The sequence below is a fragment of the Puma concolor genome, chromosome B1 (assembly GCF_028749965.1).
Source record: "Puma concolor isolate L17-30 chromosome B1, mPumCon1.1.hap2, whole genome shotgun sequence".
Taxonomy (NCBI): Eukaryota; Metazoa; Chordata; class Mammalia; order Carnivora; family Felidae; genus Puma; species Puma concolor.
Genome location: NC_141670.1, coordinates 72,600,800 through 72,625,075, shown reverse-complemented (window position 1 = coordinate 72,625,075; position 24,276 = coordinate 72,600,800). Strand labels below are relative to the sequence as shown.

At 36.3% G+C, this 24,276-nt stretch overlaps 1 protein-coding gene across 3 annotated transcripts in view; it reads left to right on the top strand.

The window, feature by feature from the left end:
• GUCY1B1 (guanylate cyclase 1 soluble subunit beta 1) overlaps window positions 1–24,276 on the top strand; it is a 47,329-nt gene that overhangs the window by 7,409 nt on the left and 15,644 nt on the right. For all 3 annotated transcript variants that reach the window (XM_086704009.1, XM_086704008.1, XM_086704010.1), the window contains exons 3-5: window positions 9,906–10,006; window positions 11,468–11,586; window positions 23,873–24,070. In XM_086704009.1, coding sequence (XP_086560135.1) covers window positions 9,906–10,006; window positions 11,468–11,586; window positions 23,873–24,070 — 418 coding nt within the window. The remainder of the gene's footprint in view (window positions 1–9,905; window positions 10,007–11,467; window positions 11,587–23,872; window positions 24,071–24,276) is intronic.

Here is a 24,276-nt window from a genome sequence, read left to right as displayed (position 1 = left end):
AATATTCTGCAGTATTTTTTGTATCTCTTTGTCACTGTGGCTATGGATCCATTGCCTGTTCTGATCTGCTTGCCATTCATTATTGAATCCTGAAATATTAAATTGTTGCCTTCTTGGAATTCTTTGTGATCAGTTTTCAAATCACTCAAACATAGGGACCTTTCGGTCCACAGCTCCCGCTTTCAGCGCTCAGCCTCAATGGGCCAGTTTTCAGTTCCTGAAAACTTTGAATTTTATGTGTGAGAATAACACCTGTGCTTAGCAGTTCTCATCTTCCCTCTCCCTATCCCCTACCCATAAAAGGAAACGTCTTTCAGCCTTGAGATGGCAAAACAAATGTTACCTCTTTTTTATTTCTTTTTTAAATTTTTTTAATGTTTATTTTTAAGAGGATGAGTGGGGGAGGGGCGGAGAGAGAGGGAGACACAGAACCCACAGTGGGCTCCACGCTCTGAGCCGTCAGCACAGAGCCCGATACGGGGCTCAAACTCATGAACTGCGACATCATGACCTGAGCTGAACTCAGATGCCCAACCAACCCAGGCACCCCAGAACAAGAGTTACTTCTTAAAGGAAAGCTTCTCTCACCTCCAAAGCTGATTTTTCTTCATAGTACATACCAGGGTTTATGATCATGTATTTCTACTATTGGTTAATGTTCATTTTGTCTTAGTAGATTCTAGCCTTTGTAAAAATTTCCTAGGGAAGAGCCTGGTAGATTGTTGTCCTTTTCTTCTCTCTCTTTCCCTCTGTGTATGTGTGTACGTGTATGTATATATATGTATATTTATAATCCTTCACATTTTTAATTTCTAAAGAGTAGAACACATACATATTCACAGACTTTTTTTCTGTAACCAGTATTTATTATGTCAGAATTTATGTAACCATAATTTATTATGTCACTATTTTTTGTGTCACCATTTAACACAATATAAGCTCTGCTGAAGTGGACTTTTTTTTTTTACATATCCGCAAAGGCAGAAGATAGAGCAGTATATTATAGCATCTCCTTTTGGAAGAGTCAGAGTTCTTTTATGTCATTACCCTGTGTACATGGATATAATGAAAGAATTAAAAACACTGCTGTTGGGTTACCAGTTTCATATACCAGAAAACAGTTACTGGATTGGATTCAGGACAAGATTGAATCCTTTCGCAAGTGTCTAAAAGTCGGGTAGATGTGGCGCTGTTTAAAGTCAGTGCTATAAACTGTAGATAAATGTTTGTAATACCAAAATTAAATGTAAAAACCAGATGAGAATGCTCATCAGGTCGTTCAGTTGTGAATGTAACAGCTCATATATATTGCACACTTACCATTGGTTCCTCAGTCACAGTCCTAAGTGCTTTATACTCATTGTTTCCCCTAATCCTTACAGCCACTGTAGACAATAGATTTGTTCATTGTCCTGATTTTATAAACAAGGGAAATAAATGAGTCTTCAAGACTTTAAAATGCTGTCTCAAATCCCTCAGCTGTTAATCATCAGAGCAGGGACGTGAATGCAGGTAGGCTTGCAAGAATCACATTACGTGCTTTTCCCTAAAGAGAAGGACCTATGACCTTCTTTCCAAAGGAAGCCAGTTTAGCATCGTCATTGGCAAGATGCATGTGTATTAGTACTACTCATTTTTTGTTTTGTTTTCCTGGACTTTTCAAGAGCTTTCACAGGTGATTTAAGCTATGACTTTCTTAAAGGTGGTTTTATTCACCAACTCGCACATCTATTGCAGAAAGTCAGAGCCTCAGAAATTTTGAGCAACCTATTTATCTTAAAAGAGCTGTGACTCTGCTTACAAGGTGAGTTAATGTTGAAGGGCACACAGAGGGGATCTAAGTGAATTCCTGTGTCTGATGAAGCTACTGAAAAGGGTTCATGTGAGACGTTTGTGGATGTGTCTTCAGAATTCAGGCAGTTACTAATGAGACTCTCATTAGACTCTCATGGCAACTTGTACAAAGGAAAGAAATTGCAATTATATATTAAGAATGATGTCACTTTGCCGCAATCTGTGTCACTCTTGACTGCATTTACTGTTACTGTTTACAGTACTCGGATGAGCAAACACCTTGACTTCAGGAGGAACCTTTACTAACTGCAAGAGACTCCAAACAGAGAGCTGTCACTGCATTTAAGGGGTCTGTCTCTCCCTGTGGTAGCTGCCTCAAACCAGTTTCTCTGGAGATTCAGACTTAGTGGGAATCAACTATTGGAAATTGAGAGGTCATTAATACTTCACAGCCACTCAGAAAAAAGAAAAAAAACAATGTGAATTTTTAACTGTTTAGATATTATATATAGTTATCTGTGTGTTATAGTGGGAGATTTCAATTTTAGTAATGGTTGGACACCATTCACCATTTATGATGTCCTTACAGTGCACTAAAATAGACCACCTTGGGGTTCATTGTCAAGACAACATCTACGGTCTGTCTTTTAATTAAGCATGTTCTGTCATGATGATTTTTAAAGGTTCAGTACCCCTTTAAACTGCCACTGGTCAGTTTGCTTGTATCATGTATGCTGGCCTTTTCCTTCTGAGACCAGACCCGATTTTGAGGCTTTATTTTCAAAATGCCTGTATTCAGGGTCTACCATCACAGAATACCCGTTTCCATACCTCTCTGGGAAACTTCTTTACCTGAAAGCCAGGTCCCTCTGGCATACTAAACTTATCTGAAAAGTGTCTAACAGCAGGAATTCAGTGACCAAATATGGATTCAGGTTTTGTATGTTCCCATTTTACAGTTCAGGAATATCTCCTCAACTCTGCCGTCAGAGCAGAGCCCGCTCAGATCCTCTGTCTCCCTCTCTCTCTGCCCCTCCCCTGCTCGCACGTGCTCTCTCTCTCTCTCAAAAATAAATAAACATTTTTTTTTAAAAAAAGGAATATCTCTTTAAGTATGGAGCTATGAAAAATGCTGCCTGGATATTTCTGACAAATTGTGCGCCTACTCTTTAAAAATTAAATAGTAGTTTGAAAACAAAAACAAACTGTTTACTTTTGCCAGTAATGTTTGATTGTTTGATTTTTAGTCGGCCGTTTAGAAACATGTGAGGGAAATGTGTTTAATTACTCCATTCACCTCTTTTATTTTATTTATTTAAAAAAAATTTTTTTTTTAACGTTTATTTATTTTTGAGACAGAGAGAGACAGAGCATGAACAGGGGAGGGGCAGAGAGAGAGGGAGACACAGAATCTGAAACAGGCTCCAGGCTCTGAGCGGTTAGCACAGAGCCCGACGCGGGGCTCAAACTCACGGGCCGCGAGATCGTGACCTGAGCCGAAGTCGGACGCTCAACCGACCAAGCCACCTAGGCGCCCCTCACCTCTTTTAAAACATGTACAAATTTATTGAGCACAATGCTCTATTCCAGGCATTGTGGAATTCCACTGGGAATTCCACTGGGTTAAGCCCCAGTGATTAAAAAGCAAAAGGTGAAAACCAAAACCACAAAACCACAAAACACCATAATAAAAATACCTACTATTCTTTTGGGGAAAGGCAATTATTGTAAATAAATGATCAATTTAAATTCCAACAAAGAGCCATTTTTAAAATTAAGTGGGAAATTACTACTGGGAAAATTTTTCATGTACACCTACTTAATTTTTAAATAATTGTGGCTACAGATACATAGAATATGATGATTTCTCATTTCATCTCCAGGTGAGAAGAGATAGGACTTATTTGTTTTCAGCTATTTGAATTAAGAAAACTTACCATCTAGGGGTGCCTGGGTGGCTCAGTCGGTTAAGCCCACAACTTAGGCTCAGGTCATGATCTCACGGTTTGTGGGTTCAAGACCCATGTCAGGCTCTGTGCTGACAGATCAGAGCCTGGAGCCTGCTTCAGATTCCTTCTTTACCTCTCTCTCTGCTCCTGCCCTGCTTGAAGTCTGCCTCTCTCTCAAAAATAAATAAACATTTAAAAATTTTACAAAAAATAAAAAAAGAAAGAAAACTTACCATCGAATCAACAACAAATTAAGTGTACCTTTAGTTTGACTCTTGATGCTAAATCAAAATTCCCAACATTTGGTTGTTATTTCTTTCCTTCTCTTCTTCCACCTGCCATTTTGTCTCCCTCCTTCAGCCCTCCTCCCTCATCATCTTCAACAACTAGACCTCTGTTAGCTGGGTGTATTGTGCATTAAGTCGGTGGGAAACACTATTCTAAGCTCAGTACATAGGTTAACTTTGCCAACCAACACAACTCCATGTAAGTACTGCTGTTCCTCTGTTTCCCAGATGAAGAAACCAAAACCCCAGAGGTGAACTTGGCCCAGTTTAGTGCAATTGCATGTGGGAGTAGCTTAGCTGGTGCTTTTGCACACCATGTGAGAAAACGCCATGACTTACCATACAGATGGAGCCAAATGGTCTTCTCTCTATCTAGGTTTACTTGTTAACCAAAGAAAATACCTTTTTTTTTTTTTTTTTTAACTTCATCAAACCTCATTTAAGCCATTTAAAAAATGAGCCTCTAAATATGTCTTACTATCAGCTGACTTCTTTTATTGAGTAATACACTACTAAGTAGAAAAATTTAATGCTTAATCCAAACACAGTTCTTGCATATACAGGTAAAGATAACACGAATGCCTGCAAGGTATACTATTTGGAAATAGGGGAAGACTATATTCTTTTGGGGTCATCCAAGCAATATTTAAAATAATAGGAAGCAGGAGGATGCAATAATACAAACTAGGATATATGATGATAATAGTTCTGTTGGTTGCCATTTGATAGATGAGCACTACCGAATAAATTTTAATTCAATTTACTTCTGGTTTTATATGATAGTTGCTGTGATCTAAAAGTTATTGGGAAAAAAATACTTAGTTTTTGAAAAAATTTTAAATTATGTTTCCCGGAAAAGCCTGTGTTTTTTTTTTTGCATGTAAACTAAATATAATTTTTCAACTAAATATAATTTAAATAACAGACAATTACATAATTGCTTTGTGTATGCAGCAGTTTAAACACAATTAAGGCTCAGAAAATATATTCTGAAAGATAAGTGAGTCTAGAAAATTTGGTTAGTGTCCTTGGCTGAATTTGGATAATGTAGGCACAAAAGAAACTCTATCCAGAAAATAAGCCTTAAATATTGTTAAATGTCATATTTATATACTTGATGCATCCTTTACTTTTGCTTTTATGAAAAAAGCTAGAAACTTATTGAGATTTATGAGGTGAGGTCATATTACTTGAATTGTATAAATCGTTTATGTTATCTGAATATCCTCTTACTTCCCAGCTTTTCTCACGTTTGCTGGTTACCCTCTGTGGTTGTAGGTAGCTAGTGAAAAAACATCTCCAAAACCAAGGAGATAAGGTCAGAAGGAAGCCCATTGAAGCTTCCTTCAAAAAAATAGTGGCAGACATATCTTGAAGATGTTTCTGAGATACATTATTGTCACATCTCTGCATCCTCTGGAGGCTAAATCATTTGACAGTATAAAGTCTGAACAAAAATAAATTTGTCCAGAGGTTAGAAGAAAAATAGTATTGAGAATGGAGACACACTGAGCAAGCATTTCTAGTAGCTTCAGTGACCCTATTGCCTGAAATTAATTCCTTTGCATATTATTCCTTTTGCACTGTAAATTCTCCTGCTCAGTCTAATGTATTAAACCATTTTGCACTAAAGTGTCTGTGATATCCCCAATTCACTTTTCCCCCAAAGAAGGAAAAAAATGAAGAATGAGCTCCAGAAGGAAGGAAAATGGGTCCGGAAAGATTAGGTCATGGAGATCAATTTTACCTGCTAAATTTTTGCTTGGAAATTAACTTCTCCAAGGAAACTCCTCATAATCACTATATTTAACAGTGCATCCTTCCTCTTCTTCCTACATCCTTACTCTTATCCTTTTACCCTAATCTACTTTCTTTTGTAGCATTTATCACCTCATGATAGATTATAAAATTTGAGGATATGTTTATTGCTCATTGTTTCTGCCAGTTAAAATGTAAGGCAGGGATCTTTATTTCCTTCATTGATGTATCAAAAGTACCTAAGAAAATGCCTGGGGAGTAATAGGTGCTCAAATATTTGTGGCAAAATACCTCCTCCTGGGGCTGGGGGTAGGGAGAGTAATTAAAGGGCCACCCCAAATTCCAAAAGATTTCTAAAATAAATGTAAATAAGGAATTCTAAGTATTTTAAATAATTAATTAGAATTTAGTGTAACATTTTTCAAAGAAGATGATGATTTCCTTCCATGTACTACTGTTTAATTTATAGTTCAGCCTCCCTCCAGGGAGCATGTGGGTCTGATCACTTCAGGAAGTAAAACTTAAAAGATAAGGGAGCTTATTTTATTAAAACAAGAGAAAGGAAAGAAGGAATGCATTGACTCATGGTTAGGGGATTTCTAGGGAAATGGCCATTCTTCTATTTTATGAAGAGAGATTGAGTATACTGCTTATACTTCATTCATTTAACTCTTGTTATAGATTGGTGAGTGTTTCCGAGAAAGTGAGTTTATTACAGAAATTTACGTCATTTGATTTACCCCGTTGGAAGAGGGCACAGTGAAAACATAAATTAATTTATATTTTATTATATTATATTTAATTAAAACATATCTATATTTTATTAGAATGCCCTAAGTTAGAGGCTTCAAAATTCTTTTTTTAAACATTTTTTTTTTTAGATTTTTTTAATGTTTATTTTTGAGAAAGAGACAGAGTGCGAACTGGGGAGGGGCAGAGAGAGAGAGGGAGACACAGAAACCAAAGCAGAAGTAGGCTCCAGACTCTGAGCTGTCAGCACAGAGACCAAAGCGGGGCTCGAACTCACGGGACTGCAAGATCATGACCTGAGCCGAAGTGGGACACTTAACCGACTGAGCCACCCAGGCGCCTCTACATTTCTATTTTTTTTTGAGAGACAGAGAGAGACAGAGCAGGAGTGGGGAAGGGGCAGAGAGAGAGACACACAGAATCGGAAGCAGGCTCCAGGCTCCAGGCTCCGAGCTGTTAGCACAGAGCCCAGCGTGGGGCTGGAACCCATGAACCGTGAGAACCTGAGCCGGTAGGATGCTCAACCAACTGAGCCACCCAGTCACCTCAGAGGCTTCAGAATTCTAATCTGTTGAGCAATGCTATTTTGTAATAAAATGTCAGTGGCAAAATGAGAAAAATTAGGCTATCCGTATCTTTCAAATCAGCAATTCCGTTTCTAGGAATGTATTCTATTTTTACATAGAAATATAATCAATTAGCTACAAAGGTACGCATCAAAACATTGTTTATACTTGCAAAAAATAGAAGCAATCTAAATACATACTAAAACTTCAGTGTGCCTATACATGCAATTTTATGCAAAGTATAGAAATATATTTTTTGACATGAAGAGATATCCATCAAATACTAAGTCTAAAAAGGAGATTTTAAAGCAGTTTAATCTGGTCCGTGTTATACATACAAGTGTATTGAAACATGAACAACTCTAATATAATATTAGCAGTAGTTCTCTCGGAATAATGAAGGATTTTTAAAAAGTTTTTCCTTTCCTTATTTTATATTTTTACACAATTAAAAATTATAATGTGCAAGACACATAATAGCATTTATCAAAAGGTAAGTCAGTGTTTGTACATTGTATCTTCATAATTTGGGGATATTTCACTGACTTCTGGTATTAAAAACACTTACGGTTTGGAACATGTGTTTCTTTTATTTAATAGCTGTGCATGTTCAGTAAAAGGAAGATTTCCACATCTTATGTACAGCTGTGTAATTTTTTGAATATGTAGACATAAGAAGCCCTATTGTCATTAATTATATATATATATATAATATGTATGTATAATAATGTGTATATATATAATAATGTGTATATATATGTGTGTATGTATATATATATATAATATTATAATGTGTGTGTAAATATATACACACAGATGCCTCAACAACTTAGAACATACTTCTGCATACTGTGTCTCTTACAGTGTAGGTGTTGGGTTATATTATTGCTCTTGTTTTTAAAAAGTGAGGGTTTACTACTCATGTGCTTTGTGTGATTTGTCCACGTTTATTCAGCTGGTGAATTCCAGGCTCTGAAAGTCAGATTTTCATACCTACCGAAATCAGGCTCTCTTGTTTCGTTTTGTCTTTTACATGCACTGTTATGCATAACTGCAAGGAAACAGGTAGTATACTATGAAGAACACAGGGTACTTTTTAAGAATAGCTACACCTGGACCTAAGACATGCCACCATTTGGAGCTTTTCCCCTGAGCAGACACTGGTATTCCAACCATGAACAGCAGCTGTGATACAGATTACAGCAGCTTCCAGAGAGAGAGAGAAGGCACTGTGGCCTGCCTTGGCAGCGTTTCAAAAGGAGCTGTTTGCGCTACAGTGTTTCACGTTCCCCTGATGACAGTGGCTAGTTGGTCTTGCATTCTTCTGGCAGCACACAGGGATTTAGAGGAATTGGATTGGGAGTCAGATTGATACCCAAGCTCCACGTATTTTTGTGAATTTAGCATTGGAAAAGATATCTGCAAACTTGTCAGCTCTCTTCTACAGCTGGCAATGTTGTGAATAATAGATTTCTCCTTTGGACATGTGTTTGAGAAAATAATCCAAATCCTATCAAAATAAATGTATTTATATATGACAACTATTAAAAATGAATGAATACTCTATATATTTTGAGCTACTGCATGTAATAAGCTAAGGATCTGTTAGCAGATTTTATCAGTCCACTTGGCACCTCAAACGTGTTTAAAACGTAACTCTTGATCTTACCTCCCCTCACCCACACCCCTCCAGTCCGCCTCCAACGGCCTGGCCTTTCCCAGTTTCCTGTTGGTGACAACACCCTTCCAGTTTCTCAGGCTACAACCTCGGTGTCATCTGTGTGCCCTGCCCTTCTCTCACACCCTGGATCCAATCCATCCGTAGATCATGTTGGATTTGCCTGCAGAATGTATTTCATCTCGACCACTTCCTCTATTCACTGCTTCCACTCTGAATCAAGTTACCAGCCTTTCTCGCCTGGGTTTTGACAGTTGCCTCCTAGCTGGTCTCCTCACTTTGTCCTAGACCCTTCTGGTCTGGTCTCAATGCAGCAGCACGATTAAGTCCTTTAACCTACATCAGTTTGTCTCACTGCTCGTATCACAAGGGCCAGAATTATCCATCTCTTTCAAGTAAATGTCCACCTGGCCTCCTTGTTACCACTCTGACTCATTCTCTTACAGCTACTCTGCCCCCCACCTCTGTTCCAGGCACGCTGGGCTCTGCTGGTCCTCAGACACCCAGACTGCTCCTGCCTAGCCTGCCCCACCTTGCTCGGTGGCTCAGTCCCAAAGCTTCTTCAGACTCTGCTCAATTGCCAGTATCTCAGTGAGGCTTCCTGGCTTTTGTACTCAAGCTCCCTCCCCCCGACCTGTCTTTATTTTTCTTCACACTACTTGCCATTATATGTTACGTATTAGTTTTATTCCTGTCTGTCTCCCCTCCTAGAATGCATATGTTGCAAGAGGTCATGTATTTTTGTTTGACTTGCTAAAGGTTCTATCCCTAATCCCTGGAACAATGCCTGGTACATATAGGGACTCAACAAATATTTGCCAACCATTTGTTAAACCAAAACTTATTTCTTGATTCTGTTTACTATCAGGTGTTGCATTGGGCATTACTATATACATGTAAGTCTTGCTAAAATATGCTTAAATGTATCATTTTAATTTGAGGAGGGGAATGTGAAATAATCCCTTCTTGAGCACTAGACTTTTAGGCAAATGACATTGATTTCAACAAACTTGCCAAAAATATCCTAGTTCAGGTATAAAACCATGGTTTATGCAATCATTGTAACTGTGGTAGCTACTCTTTTATTTCAACATTTTTCCCGTCTCTTGTTTTTGTTTTCCAGAAAAGAGGCACAGTTAGATGAAGAAGGACAGTTTCTTGTCAGAATAATATATGATGATTCTAAAACTTACGATTTGGTTGCTGCTGCAAGCAAAGTCCTCAGTAAGTTGAATGTGACATTCCTTCTTTGTCTAAGTTACACGTAGAAGCCCAAAGGAATACACGAACCAATATCCCATTGTATAGTTATGCAGGTTGTACACTGCACAATGGTGGAGGGAAGGCCCAGGCTACACTTAGTCCTAGTTTTCCTTTACAAGCTCTTTGGAGAATGGAGAAGCTCTCTGCACCCCCTCACAGAAAGCCATCTGTTGGGGGAGGAAAAGAATTATTATACTTAATGTAATAATAACTTTAGTTTTGGTGTCAACAACATAGCAATTACAAAAGGGTAGTATGCGGAAACTGTCCTCAAATCTCTCTTGCGACCATGGATTCTGTTAACTATTGGTAAAAGAAACAAGAAACTGAGCTCATACAAAGTAGACAAAATTTAAAAAGAGCTTCACGGAAGAAAAAAAGTTGTTCTCAAAGTTATTGACACAGTGCTTAATTTACAGCCAGGCTACAGTTTGGGTAGAATAAAAAGATGCTTTTTAGCTTTGCCAACTGTGAGTAGAAGAGCAAATGTCTATTGCAGAATACAAGAATTACAAAGAAAGCACAGTAAATTGTTAATAATAAAAACATTCAGCCTCATTAGTAATCAAAACTGAAAAAAATCTGAAATAAGTTTTTCATACAAATTTGGCAAGTTTTAAAAAATTAAATGTTTAGTGTAGTCAAAAGTAGAGATAAAGGGGAAATTGCACACATTTTTCATCTGATGGTAAATTAACACATTGTAGAGAATAATTTTGCATCATTAGTCAAAGTCTCTTAAATAAATCTACAAACCCTTTGGGAATTTTTCATAATTATTATGTTTATTTGCATTAAGATTTATGTGTGTTTTCACTTCAGGATTACTTGTATTAACAAAATTGGAAAAGTCTACGTTTTCCATAAGAGTAGATTGATTAAATAAATTGTTGTGTTCCTGTGTTAATGAGATAGCAATTAAAATTGATGTTATAGAAAAAAATTGAAGATTTTAGGAAATATTAATAATTGAGCATTAAGAAAGAAGAGAATATTGGGGGACACTATATGCAACCAACTTATTAAATATGTGTATTTACCTGAAGAAAACCATTTTTCACCACAGTATTAAGTCATGTGCATTCTTGATGATCTTCCTTCTGTACTTTGCAGAAAAAATAAGTTAATACATTAAATATCTGTTTTAAAAAGCTAGAAATTAATTTAGTAGTTTTTCGTGAAAGCTGAGAAACTGATTATTTTACATATAAGTACACATTGACACTGCTTACATGTCAATGTGTTGTCTTCAAAGATTTCATTGTATTGTTCAGGCCATTATTTTCTCTTGTAATCTATGTCTACTTGCACAAAAATTGAGGATGTTTTGACTTTACATTACGCACCTATTTTCATTCTTCCCACTAACAATATTCTAGCTATAATATATTTTATTGTTGTTCTCTCAAACCTATAAAATAGATCTCAATGCTGGAGAAATCCTCCAAATGTTTGGGAAGATGTTTTTTGTCTTTTGTCAAGAATCTGGTTATGATACAATCTTGCGTGTCCTGGGATCTAATGTCAGAGAATTTCTACAGGTAAGCGATTTGAGGTCCTGTAGTTAAAAGTTCTGAGTTAGGGATTCTTAAGCAGAGGCTTTAGAATACTTTTGCTCAGCCAACTAGATGAGAGTTGTCTTCCTACCAAAATGGAATCATAGTGACTTTTTCTAATTCATATAAAATTATGGTTATTGGGTAGTCTTGAATACATTTTAGCATTTTTGTTTCATATTTTTTCTTTAACTTTTGATTGCTGATCTTGAATATTCAAGTTGTAAATTAATGATCTCTGAAAATCTCAACATGGTCTGTTGTGATCTGTTTCACTGCCTCCTTTTTAATGGTTTGTATGTACTGGTAATTGTGGTTTTATGTTTTAAATGTATATAATGTGGTCTTATTTTCTCTTTTAAGGCATTCCTAGTTTGTATAGCATAATTAAATAGTACATCAGTATCTGTGAAGTTCGACCTGGGCTCAACGTTGAGGAGAAAGCACCGTGACTTTCAGGAGCTTTCAAAACAAGTGTGAGAAGCATTGCTCCCAGTTACATATTAATTAGCCTACTGTAGAAAGGAAAGTAGGAACGCTCTTCCAAAGTTGGTTTCAGGTGAAATGAAAGAACTAATGTCCCCAGAGGCCTTTGTCTTCTATTCTTGTTTAAATTACCTTAAAATTTTTTACCAGTAAATTACACATTAGATGAGAGACTATTTTTGGATTGACTGCCCTATTTTAAGCACAGGAATTTGTAAGACCCTCTTCTTGAAATGTGTTAAGGTTGAAAATTATGTGGTTGTTTGTAAAGGATATTTCTACACCAGCTGCTGAAGGCAGCCAGATCTTGCTGGAAAATGATGTCAGTGCAATACTAGCTGAACCAAAGCCCAGTTTTGAGGGAATGTAAACTACTTTCAATCCAGCTGCATTATTGATTTAACAGCCAAAATAAGAACTTTCGTGTTTAATCAAAATGTCTGCTGTTTACATAGTGACATTTTTCTTACAAACTTAAAACAGCATTAAATCAAGATGGAAACTGGTTTGCAATCCCCTGCCATGGATTTACAGAACTACTGGTGTCAAAAAAAAAAAAAAAAAAAAAAAAAACCTGCCACTTCCAAATGAAGTCGCTGCCAGGAGATTTTTAAATTAAACTTTAAAAGGCTGTATGTAAATGAGTTATTTTAAATGGATTAAAGTTTGATATTTAAAGTTTATTGGGATTTTGGATTTTTGAATACATAATTCCATTTTTTAATACTTTTGTTGCCTTTTGGCACCTTACTAGCAAAGTTTCAATTTGTGATTCCTCTGTCTTACTTTTATCTTTTGTTCTCAGTGGCCACATCTGCATAAGGAAACAACTATCCAAAGGATCTTAGCAATTTTTTTTTTAACCTTTATTCATTGACCTTTTGCTAAATTTGTAATGGCCCAGGAAGGGAGCAAGCAGCCTATTGGTGCGTTTCTCCAGGTTCTAGAACTGCACCATCCAATAGGATAGCCGCTAGCCACATGTGCCTGATATGCATTTGAAGTTTTTTTTTAATGTTCATTTTTGAGAGAGACACACACACAGGTGTGAGCTGGGGAGAGGCAGGCAGAGAAGGAGACACAGAATCAGAAGCAGGCTCCAGGCTATGAGCTGTCAGCGCAGAGCCCCAAGGCAGGGCTCAAACCCATGAACAGTGATACCATGACCTCAACCCATGAACCATGAGGTCATGACCTGAGTCAAAGTCAGACGCTTAACCCACTGGGCCATCCAGGCGCCCCTACTACTATATTTGAAATGTGATGTGCTATGTGCAAAATACACAGGAGATTTCAAAGGCAAAAAGAATTACTAAAAGAACACAAAATAGCTGATAAATATTTCATATAAATTACATGTTAGAATGATAATATTTTGGGTATATAAAGTTATATAAAATATATCACGGACATTAATTTTGCCTGTTTCTTTTTTCTTTTTTAAACATGAAGGCTATAAAATTGAACATTACACATGTGACTAGTATTTGTGGCTTGCTTTAGTGGCTATAATTGCCTTTTGTTTCCACTGGACAGTATTATTTCAAAGAAGCCTAGGTCCCTTTTCCTCAAATCAGTAGGCAGCTTTAGTTAACATGTCTTTAAGTTGCACATGATTTTGTCTCCCAGTGTGTGAAAATGAAGAAACTAGAAAGTTAGAATATTGTGAAGTTTTCACCAATATTATATATTTTTTATCTAATTCTTTTTTTTCCTCTTTTTCAAATTGCATATCTTAACAGCAAATTGAATGTACTAAAATACTCCTTTTCTTAAAAGTAGGTATTTATCTTATGATTAGCCTATTTCTATAGAAATTAAATGAATATTTTTATTCTGTGTAAGTGATTATAAAATAAAGCAACTGATTTCAGTAAATTTTTTTAAGATCCTATGAAATAAAAGCACTGATTTTCATAAATTGTCTTCAGATCTTCATTCACATATAAAAATTTACATTTTTTGTTACATAAATCAACAAAACATTAGTTTTTGTAGACTTTAATCCTTCACCAAAGAGAAAGATAAACTGGGTCTCATTTTAAAGAGAGTTTAGGGGCACCTGGGTGGCTCATTTGGTTGAGTGTCCGAATCTTTTGCTTTTGGCTTGGGTCATGATTTCACAGTTCATGGGATCGAGCTCCATATCAGGCTGATAGCAAGGGGCCTGCTTGGGATTCTCTCTCTTGCTTGCATGTTTTCTGTCTCTCAAAATAATAAATAAACATTAAAAAATAAATGGAGTTTAAAAACTCTTCTGTCTTTTTCACCCCCTGATTTTAATCAGTAATCAAATCCTTAGAGTCTGTTTCTTAAATACTGTATTTTGAGAATTCTACCACTTTTTTTCATTTTCTCTACCCTGCTGTGGGAGCTATCATTCTCTAGAGATTGGATGGGTTACCTGGCCTCCCTTCAAGACTCTTCCAATCTCTTTTCCACTCTACTGGTTTTTCTGAAATGCAAATATATGTCATTATATTATTTTCTTGCTTAAACCCTTCAATGCTTTTCAGTTACTCACTGGAAAATGTAGAAAGTACTTAAAGCAATTCAAACTACTTACATCCCCTATCCATCCTTCCTCTTCCTCTCCCCCAGCCTAGCCAAACAGAATTTCCTTTAGAATCTTTGTTTTTATCTTTCTGTCTCTATCCTCTGAGTTTTTGCACCTGCTCTTCCCTTTGTCTGGAGCACTGTTACTGATACTTTTCATCTAAATAAATCCTGTTTATCTTGCTGGTCAAACTACTTGTCCAGCAAGACACCACTCCTCTCTCCAATCTCTGGCCTCAGGGCAATTGCTGTTTCCCATGTTTTCATGTTTCTCAGACTGTATTATCATTTCCTGTTTGTTGGGCTGGAATGTAAACTTCATGGAGCCAGAGACCATGTATAATCTCTTAATGATGGTATCTCCACAGATACAGTTTGTATCTGGGAAAGAATAAATACCATTTTTGAAGATTGAAGAATGAAGGTTTGCTTGTTTCCACAAAAATAGGAAGCAAATACAGTAAGAGCTCAAGCTTAATTCTTTTATTAAAGATAAAAAAACTCGTTTTGAGGAGACTATAATTTTATTTAGAGATGAATTATAGTTTGAAATGTCCATCACATGTGGACAGGGCAAATTAGTGTTTACTAATTAACATACAAGTTACATTATTTATATCTATGGAAACTTATAAAATGATCGTCCTAATATCTCCATTTGGAATTCCCAGGCAACAGTATAATAGCTACTGGAATTACAACATGGGAAATCATTTGGCCATGCCTTAGGCTGGGCAGCCCTGACCATTCATCATGGTTCTAAAGAGGATGTCCTTGGAAGTTGTCTGTCCTCAGCCTCTCAATTGTACACATTATTAAGAATTTAACATATATTCTATTTTTGCTTTTCCTGAAATAATTTTCAAAAGTTTTGAGTACCAGGAACAGCATATAATAAGCAATCAATAGTCTTTGTTTTTGTTTTTGTTTGGTTATTGTCAAGCTGGCTAACATACAGTGTATACAGAGTGCTCTTGGCTTCGGGATTAGATTCCCATGATTCATCGCTTACATACAACACTTAGTGCTCATCCCAAACAAGTGCCCTCCTCAATGTCCATCACCCATTTTCCCCTCTCCCCCACCCCCCATCAACCCTCAGTTTGTTCTCTGTATTTAAGAGTAATAGAGAGTCTTTGAATGTTAGAATTAGTTAATTCTGAATTGTGTGTGTGTGTGTGTGTGTGTGTGCGTGTGTGTGTGTGTGTGTATTTGGCTCAAGCTATTTTATTCGGATAATTCTTCTTCTTTATAGAAATATTATATTTAAGAACACACTGAATAGATATTATCTGTCTTTTAGTTCCAGAAAAATGTTTCTCATGTAAATTTTATCATTTCCTTTGATTAGTCAATTGAAACAATTTAATGATTTAAATTTAACAATTTAAACAGTTTAAATAAGGAACAGATCTTATTTAAAAGGCTTTGCTACTAATATCAAATTTGTGACCCTGCTTATCTTTTGTGCCTCCAAATTAAATTTTAAAACTTTTACACCATACTTATTTTTAATCTACCTCAAGACTTAACAAAAAACGTCTAAAACTACTAAATGGCTAAGTATAGGGAATATTTATTTATTTATGTTTTTCATTTATTTTTAAATGATTATTTCTTTTTTGAGAGAGAGAGAGAGAGAGAGAGAGGAGAGAGAACACCAGTGTGTAAGGTGTCGGGGGGGGGGGGGAAGCAGAGGAGAGAGGGAGTGAGAGAATCCCAAGCAGGCACCATGCTGTCAGTGCCGAGCCCCACAGGAGGCTTGAAGCGGGGTTCAATCCTACAACTGTGAGACCGTGACCTGAACCAAAATCAAGAGTTAGAAGCTTAACCAACTGAGCCACCCAGATGCCCCAACTGAGGAAACATTTTCAGAAGAAACTTTTTAGAAACATTACACTTCTAAACATTACATAGTTTGGAATTGTTTTTCTTTAAATCTCCTGTGAAACCATCGATTTGTGGACTAGTGATAAAAGTAGATAAACTTTGGAATGTATTATTATCCTTTAGGTGATTTAGTAAATGGAAAGAAACATGATTTATCAAAAAGAGATGAACGAAAACAGGAAGACATTTTTAATTTTGAATTGTATACATGTTATTTGAATATGTTGTCCTTAAAATAAGACCTTATATCAGCAAGTTTTTCTTCTATTCTGCCATTTTCTTATTCTTAAGAATAAAACATGTAGTGGGGCGCCTGGGTGGCGCAGTCGGTTGAGCGTCCGGCTTCAGCCAGGTCACGATCTCGCGGTCTGTGAGTTCGAGCCCCGCGTCAGGCTCTGGGCTGATGGCTCAGAGCCTGGAGCCTGTTTCCGATTCTATGTCTCCCTCTCTCTCTACCCCTCCCCCATTCATGCTCTGTCTCTCTCTGTCCCAAAAATAAATAAACGTTGAAAAAAAAAATTTTTTTTAAGAATAAAACATGTAGTTTCATGCTGCTACTGTAGTAAATTTCTATTTGAAGCCTCTACTGTATTGATTAAAATACCACAGGAGATATGTAGGATTTGAAAGCTTCATTTAAAAAAAAAAAGAAAAAAAGAAAAAAATAGCTAGTAAGGAACGTCCAGTTTGACAGCATTTCCACTTAATTTATGCTCATCTTACTTCCAGTGTCCTGTTTGCATTATTGTAGATCGTATTTTTCCAAAAATCACTGCATTAATATCTATGTCACATGCTCCTGTGCAATATGATTTTGTCACTCCCATCAAGAGGTGGAATTTGCCTTACCTTGAATCTGGGTTGGCTTTAGTGATTATTTGACCAACAGAACATGGCAGTATTTTGATACTTCCTAAGCTTGTTCATAAGAAGTCTTTAAGTTTGCACCTGAGTGTCTTGGAATAGTTGCTCTTAGGATGCTCCCTCCAGGACCCCAGCAGCATGAAATGAGAAGCCCAAGCTACATGGAGAGGTCACGTGTAGGTTGTCAGCAGCGCGAGCTGAACTCCCAGCAAAGGGCCAACAACCACTGTCAGTCTTTTGAGTGATCTATCCTGGGAAAACAGCCTGGTAGAGTATTATGATGACACCATCGCCAACTTCATCTGACTCCAACCCAAGGACTTCCTGAGTCCAGAAAATTGGCAGAACCGTGAGAGATATATTATTGTTTCAAGCCAATCAGTTTGGGGTGCTTTGACATGCAGGAATGCATAATTGGGACAGCACTCTGCATATTGTTTGCCTCTTTATTTTTTATGTCTACATAAAAAAAATTACTTTTTATTTTCGTTACTACATATATGTACACTTATATACATATTAGTGGATGAGTCAAGAGCTTTGAATAGGCCATGTTGATAAGGATAATATATAGATAGCTTTGGGGAATGAAACCCAAGTCAATCTATAGCACGGCTACCAATTCATTCTCAGTGGTGTTACATTATGATTACATACATTATATATTCTTTACCTCCCTAATAATTTTACAGAGGTAAAATGAAATTGCAATGAGCATGGAAAGCTGCCAGGGTTGATTATTGAAAAATTAATAAATTAGTAAGTGAGCAATTTGCCATCTTAGAGGTTAGCCATGATTGAAATTGTGAGCTTGCTTAAATAGGCATCAGAATCTCAGTTGAATATCAAACACATATTCTGTTATTGTCTTCTGGAAACACCGGTTCCTTCCCTAATTTTGGTATGGTGGCAGTTTCACTCATTCATTCGGTTCATACATGTGAATGTTCCTCTACAAGCACCTCTGTTCAGGCTGCGATGGGATTTTCCTCAAATTCATGTTGGCTCAAGGTTTTGGCTTTTAAAGCACAACGCTGTGCTTTGGCCAGCCCACCAGGAGCAATCTGGGATTGATGACAGATCTAAAATTCTTCAATGTTTGTGCAAAATGCTATTTTGGGAAATCTGAGGATTTTCCTGAACAGCTGTGAAATTCTAATACTTCCCTAAATTATTTACAATATTTCTTAGACAAAAATGCACCATTCATTTTATTTTTAACTTTTGAATTTCAAAAGGAACTTTTTCTCAACATCTAAAATGCCAATTTCTTTAAACTATAATTTTAAAATTGACAAGTAAGGGAAGATGAGTATTTTAGAATTGTAAAATATTTTTTCTCTTTGAGTAATTGGTATATTTCTTCACAAAATAACCAGGATTTTTTTTTTAAACATGAATTTAAAAACAGTAGAATAAGTGAACAATTTAGGCAGGTAATTTTATGACTATTTGTCTTTTTTTCTTTAATTGAAATATTTCTCTTGAGAGGATGGTAGTGATAATTCTATGTAGTTTTAAAAATATTACCAGTGAAATAATTTTTAGTGACTCTGATAACAATTTTTTTAATGTTTATTTTTGAGAGACAGAGAGAGGTTGGAGGAGGAGTAGAGTGAGGGAGACCGAGGACCTGAAGCAGGCTTTGCATTGACAGCAGAGAGCCTGACACGGGGCTTGAACCCACAAACTGTGAGATCATGACCTGAACCGAAGTCAGGCGTTTAACCGACTGAGCCACCCAGGCACCCCTAATTTCTTTTTAAATAGACCCTTACATTATTTCTTTTTAAAAAGATTCTCTGTGTCTTTCCAGTTGGAAGGCTACATCGCAGGAAGTAGCACCAAGAGGCAGGAAGAATATCATTAAAAGTGTTAACTTTTTACTTGTTCTGATCTCATGCTGTTCACACCCCAACCTTGGTTCTTCCCATTATACGGGGTTGAGTTTTCCACTTTATTTAGAGCCTGCTTGTTTGAATTTTTTTATGTTCAAATTCTAAAATGACTTATTCCTTATCAAACTCGACAAAATTTGTTGCAAATTACAGGCTGTTTGTAACAAATGGTGTTGGTCGTGTTTCTCAGAAGTGTAAGAAGCAAAATCAATGGAGATACTTTATCTCATTTTCCTTCCTTAAAAAAAGAGAGGTTTGAAATGACTGCTTTTTAAGATTTCTTCCCATTCTACACTTCAGTAATGTTCTCAAATAACACAGGCAACTCCCTTTTCCACCTTCTCTAGGAAGAGGCTACTTGGAGACTGAAAAATCTCTCTTAAAACTTTCAAGGAAAGGACTTACTCCACCCACTTCTGTGGATCATTTAGAGATTTTTCATTAGATGCCAAGGAAGGCGGGAAATGAGGTAGTTAATTCCTGGAAACTTTGTCTCTGTAATTATGTATGAAGTTATTTTTACTGTGCATATTATAGAGACAACTTGCATTTATTTTGAACCATTCCAAGATCTTTGAAAATATGGAACTTCAAAGTATTTCTCAAAGGAATAATAAATACTCATTTGTTTCCTAAATCTGTGGATTGTACTGAATCCAGAACTCCAGCACAGTTTTCCAGGATGAGAGCACTAATTTTTCTTCTGTAAATACTAAATGCTAGGTGACATGATGGATTGGACTTATGGATAGCAGAATTCCTGAGTAGAAAAAGTATATTCATTTTGCTTGTAGAAAAAGCAGTAAAATGATATCAGAACATTAGGAAGTGAATTCAGAAAACCTGACCAACCTTTTTGGCCTCTTGAGGGAAAATAGATGAATGGACCTGCTCCCTATCCCTTTTTTTGTTTTCTAACATTGTAAAGCTAAGAAGAATGAAGTCAAAGCATGTTTGAGGTTTGCTTTATTGTTTCCTGGGAATCCACTGTGCTGAAATATGTGTATCTATATATATTTTTTATGTCTCTTTTATGTATATACTTCTTTGTAATTGGTCATTCAGGTCTTTTTTTGTAATCTTACTCCCATGGGTACATTTAGAAATAAAATAGGATACCAGTTTTAATATGAAACTCTTGTTCTCTAGAATACATTGCTACAGCCATGTGGATGAATAATTAGCTTTATATAGATAATATTAGACAAAGTGGGCATGGTTTTCCCTTGGCTTTTTTGAGAATGTTTTTTGTGGCCTTTGAGGTTGCTGCAAATAAGTACAATCTAACTACAAATAAGGCACATTTTGAGCAATATAAATATACTCAAATGAAATCAATTTAATTTTTAAACATGAATTCTATTTCTAATATAACAGGCTGCGGTCATCACTTTAATTTTGAGAGAATAAAACCAAGTAAGGAAAGCTGTAACCAAAGAAATCTCAAGAGTATTTTTTATGTTAGATACAATCTAAAGAAAATCAATATTACATTAAGTGGTGTTAAATTTTTTATGCTCCGGGAAAGCACTTTACTTGTCCATTTAATTAATAACAAATTCAATAAAACAGCAAATCTCTGGAGAGCTGGTTACCACAAAAACTTCAAAGATGAACATTCTGACTTGATGTGTTTTAGTGTCCCTCTTGCTTTGGAGTGACAAATTTAAACACGATTTTATTACCAATTCTAATACCTTAGTATTATAAGTATTTTTATTTAAATTAGAATGGGTCCACATTAAAAAAAATTAACATTTATTTATTTTTGAGAGAGAAAAATAGAGAGAGACAGAGTGTGAGCAGGGGAGGGGCAGAGAGAGAGGGAGACACAGAATCTGAAGCAGGCTCCAGGCTCTGAGCTGTCAGCACAGAGCCCAATGGGGGGCTCGAATTCATGAACCGCGAGATCATGACCTGAGACAAAGTCAGAAGCTTAAACGACTGTGCTACCCACCCAGGCACCTGAAAATGGGCCCGCATTTAAGGCGCAGTGCCTGTCTTTGTGTGACTCATGGGAAACCGGGCTTGGGCTATCCTGGCCAATCTCTGACCTTGGTTAGCATCAATGGTGCTGCTTCACAGTAATGGTGCCAGTTGTTACTGCCTCATGTCATCTGTTTAGCTGCATATAGAAATGTGCTAATGGCACAATATGACACAAGATGGAAAATAGGTGAGTATGAAAATGATATTGGCCTTGCTTTATGATATATTTAAACATTTTGTAGAGGACAGTTTGAAAAAAATTAAGATACATATTTTCAAGTTCTTGTTGGACTCCACTTTTCTTTTTTTCTTTCAAATCAGTATGTTAGGGCTGATTACGTTAGGATGTTTCCTATAAACACAGCAAATAGCTCAATTTTTACTTTGAGAGAAATGGAAATAAGTATCAAGCTTTTTCTGGTGATTTTTCTTCTCACCAGATTTTCTATCACATTTTTTGCAACACAAGTAGTAGTAGAAGGGCTCTTTATGTCAGACAGTCTTTGTGCCTTCCCTTTTCGGGAAGAATTTTCATGAGGAAAACTATAGGAAGAACCTCGTACTACTCAACCAAATAAAACAGTTTTAGGCCTTCAGCGGCTTGTCATTTACATGAACTGTTCAATACTCAGGGTTTGCCATATTCATTTCCTTTTATATGGCAATAGCAACCTCTAGAGGCAAACAGGACGAACTGAAATTTTTGTCAAGAGCTGGCCTGAGTCGATTATAAGCGGTGTAATTTTTAGAAAGAAAACAAAAATCACTTGGCATGAAGACAATTAAAATATAAACCAGATTCACCCAATCAAGAAGACTGTTGAAACATTTATCTGAATCAGAATGTCAATCTTTCACGACCTAGTTGAGGGCTTTTCTTCACTTTGAAGTCTTTGGACCCCACTCTTTAAGTCTGAGTTATTGGCTCTCATATTTATGCGTCAAAAGCCACTCTGTACATTTCTTTTATGATATGAGCCATGAGCTGCTTAAAGTCAAGATTTATGTCATGCAGATTTGTATCTTAACCTCTACCCTGCCACCAGCCTGTACCACATACGGTTCATAATATATAATGCATATGAAATAACTTTATAGAATGGATGAATCATTGAAAGGAGAGGAGAGAAAATTAAACCACAGTGCCATTGGTGCCTTGGTGGAATATTTCTCAAATTTGGGTACCCGTCGAGCTACCTTGTATTCACCTCCTAATATCTTACTAGATACTTTTGTTTCCCTAATTGACTTCTTTGAGACATTTGGAACTGGAACTATAGTTCAATTTTGGCCTATCTCCAGCACCTTTTTGATGCATTCTTTTATGCTCATGGCATTCTGAAACTATTTTATTTTACCCATTTGTTTTTAGTGATAATCATCAGTTATTGATGGATTAGTATTTGCTTGGTGTATTAGTTTTTATTGCTATCATAACAAATTACCACAGATATAAATGTCTCAAACAACACAAATTTATTATACTATATTTTTAGAGGTCAAGGTCCATTAAAGTTTCACTAGACTCTAATGAAGGTGCCAGCAAGGCTACGTCCCTTTATGTAGTCTCTAGGGGATAATTGTTTCCTTTCTCATTTAGGTGTTGACAATTCAGTTCCATGCTGTTATGGGGCTGAGGGCAATGTCATGTTTTAAATCAAAGTCTAACTTCTAAAGCTACCTTGTTCTTAATTCTTTTACCATGCTATGTTGTGGGTATCCTACCATATATGTGTAACACACACACACACACACACACACACACACACACACACAAACACATTATCAACTGTTATTTGAAAAACCATGTTGGACTAAGGAAAACATATTGTTTGCACCATTTCTCCTGGTGATGTTTATGCAAACAAGTTTTGTGTATTAGTGAGTAATGCATGCATGCTAGTTTGGCATGGTCTATTAATGGCAAAGCTGCAAGAACAGAAAATACTTATTGGTAAATTTATTTGTTTTAGTTTTCCAAGATTCAGGTCCAAAAGATAATCATTTCACTGGTCAGCTATGAAGCTGTATCTTGATTGGAGGCTACTAATGAATATGAAGAAATTCTGCCACTTTAATTTAGAAAATGTTAATTCTAAAATATTACTTCACAAAGTAGTATGCTTATATTTTCATATGCTTATCACTCTGATATAGTTTTTTGAATGAATGATTTTTAGGTTTGTAATGTAAACAGAGGGTAACATGGGGTCACTTTTGGCATCCGTATTGTTTATCATAACATGCATACACAACTTCCCCAGACTCCTATAAATACATATATCTTTGCTTTAGCCCATTCTTTTTGCATCCCACTTGTTTATTTATCCTTTTTAAAAATGTATTAACTGATAATAGGCTCAGATATTTTTATTAATTCTATTACTTTAGCCTTAAGTTCTCTCCACGTGTGGTTCTTGCCTTGTAGTTGTCTCCATGCACAAGGGAAGGCTGTGTTATGTGAATGTTTATTCAGTCAATCCACCAACTAACGTCAGATTTGAGCCTTGTTTCCTTATCTTGCTTTCTCAAAGTCAGCTGCCATTGTGGAAGCATCATTTATTCACCTCATTTCCTCTTTATTACAGAATCTTGATGCTCTGCATGACCACCTTGCTACTATCTACCCAGGTATGCGTGCACCTTCCTTTAGGTGCACTGATGCAGAAAAGGGCAAAGGACTCATTCTGCACTACTACTCAGAGAGAGAAGGACTTCAGGATATTGTCATCGGAATCATCAAAACAGTAGCTCAACAAATACATGGCACTGAAATAGACATGAAGGTAATGGTCAGTAATGGAGGCTCTTCTGAACACATCTGACATACAGAATATTAAACATGACACTGTGAATTTACCTGTAGCTGTCACTTCTAGTGGACCTCACCAAAGGCATATTTATGAGCCATAACAGTGCTACACCAGCAATATTCTATATTTGGCCTTGGAAATCATTATACAGGATATTTTTTCCCTATGGCAGCAGAAAT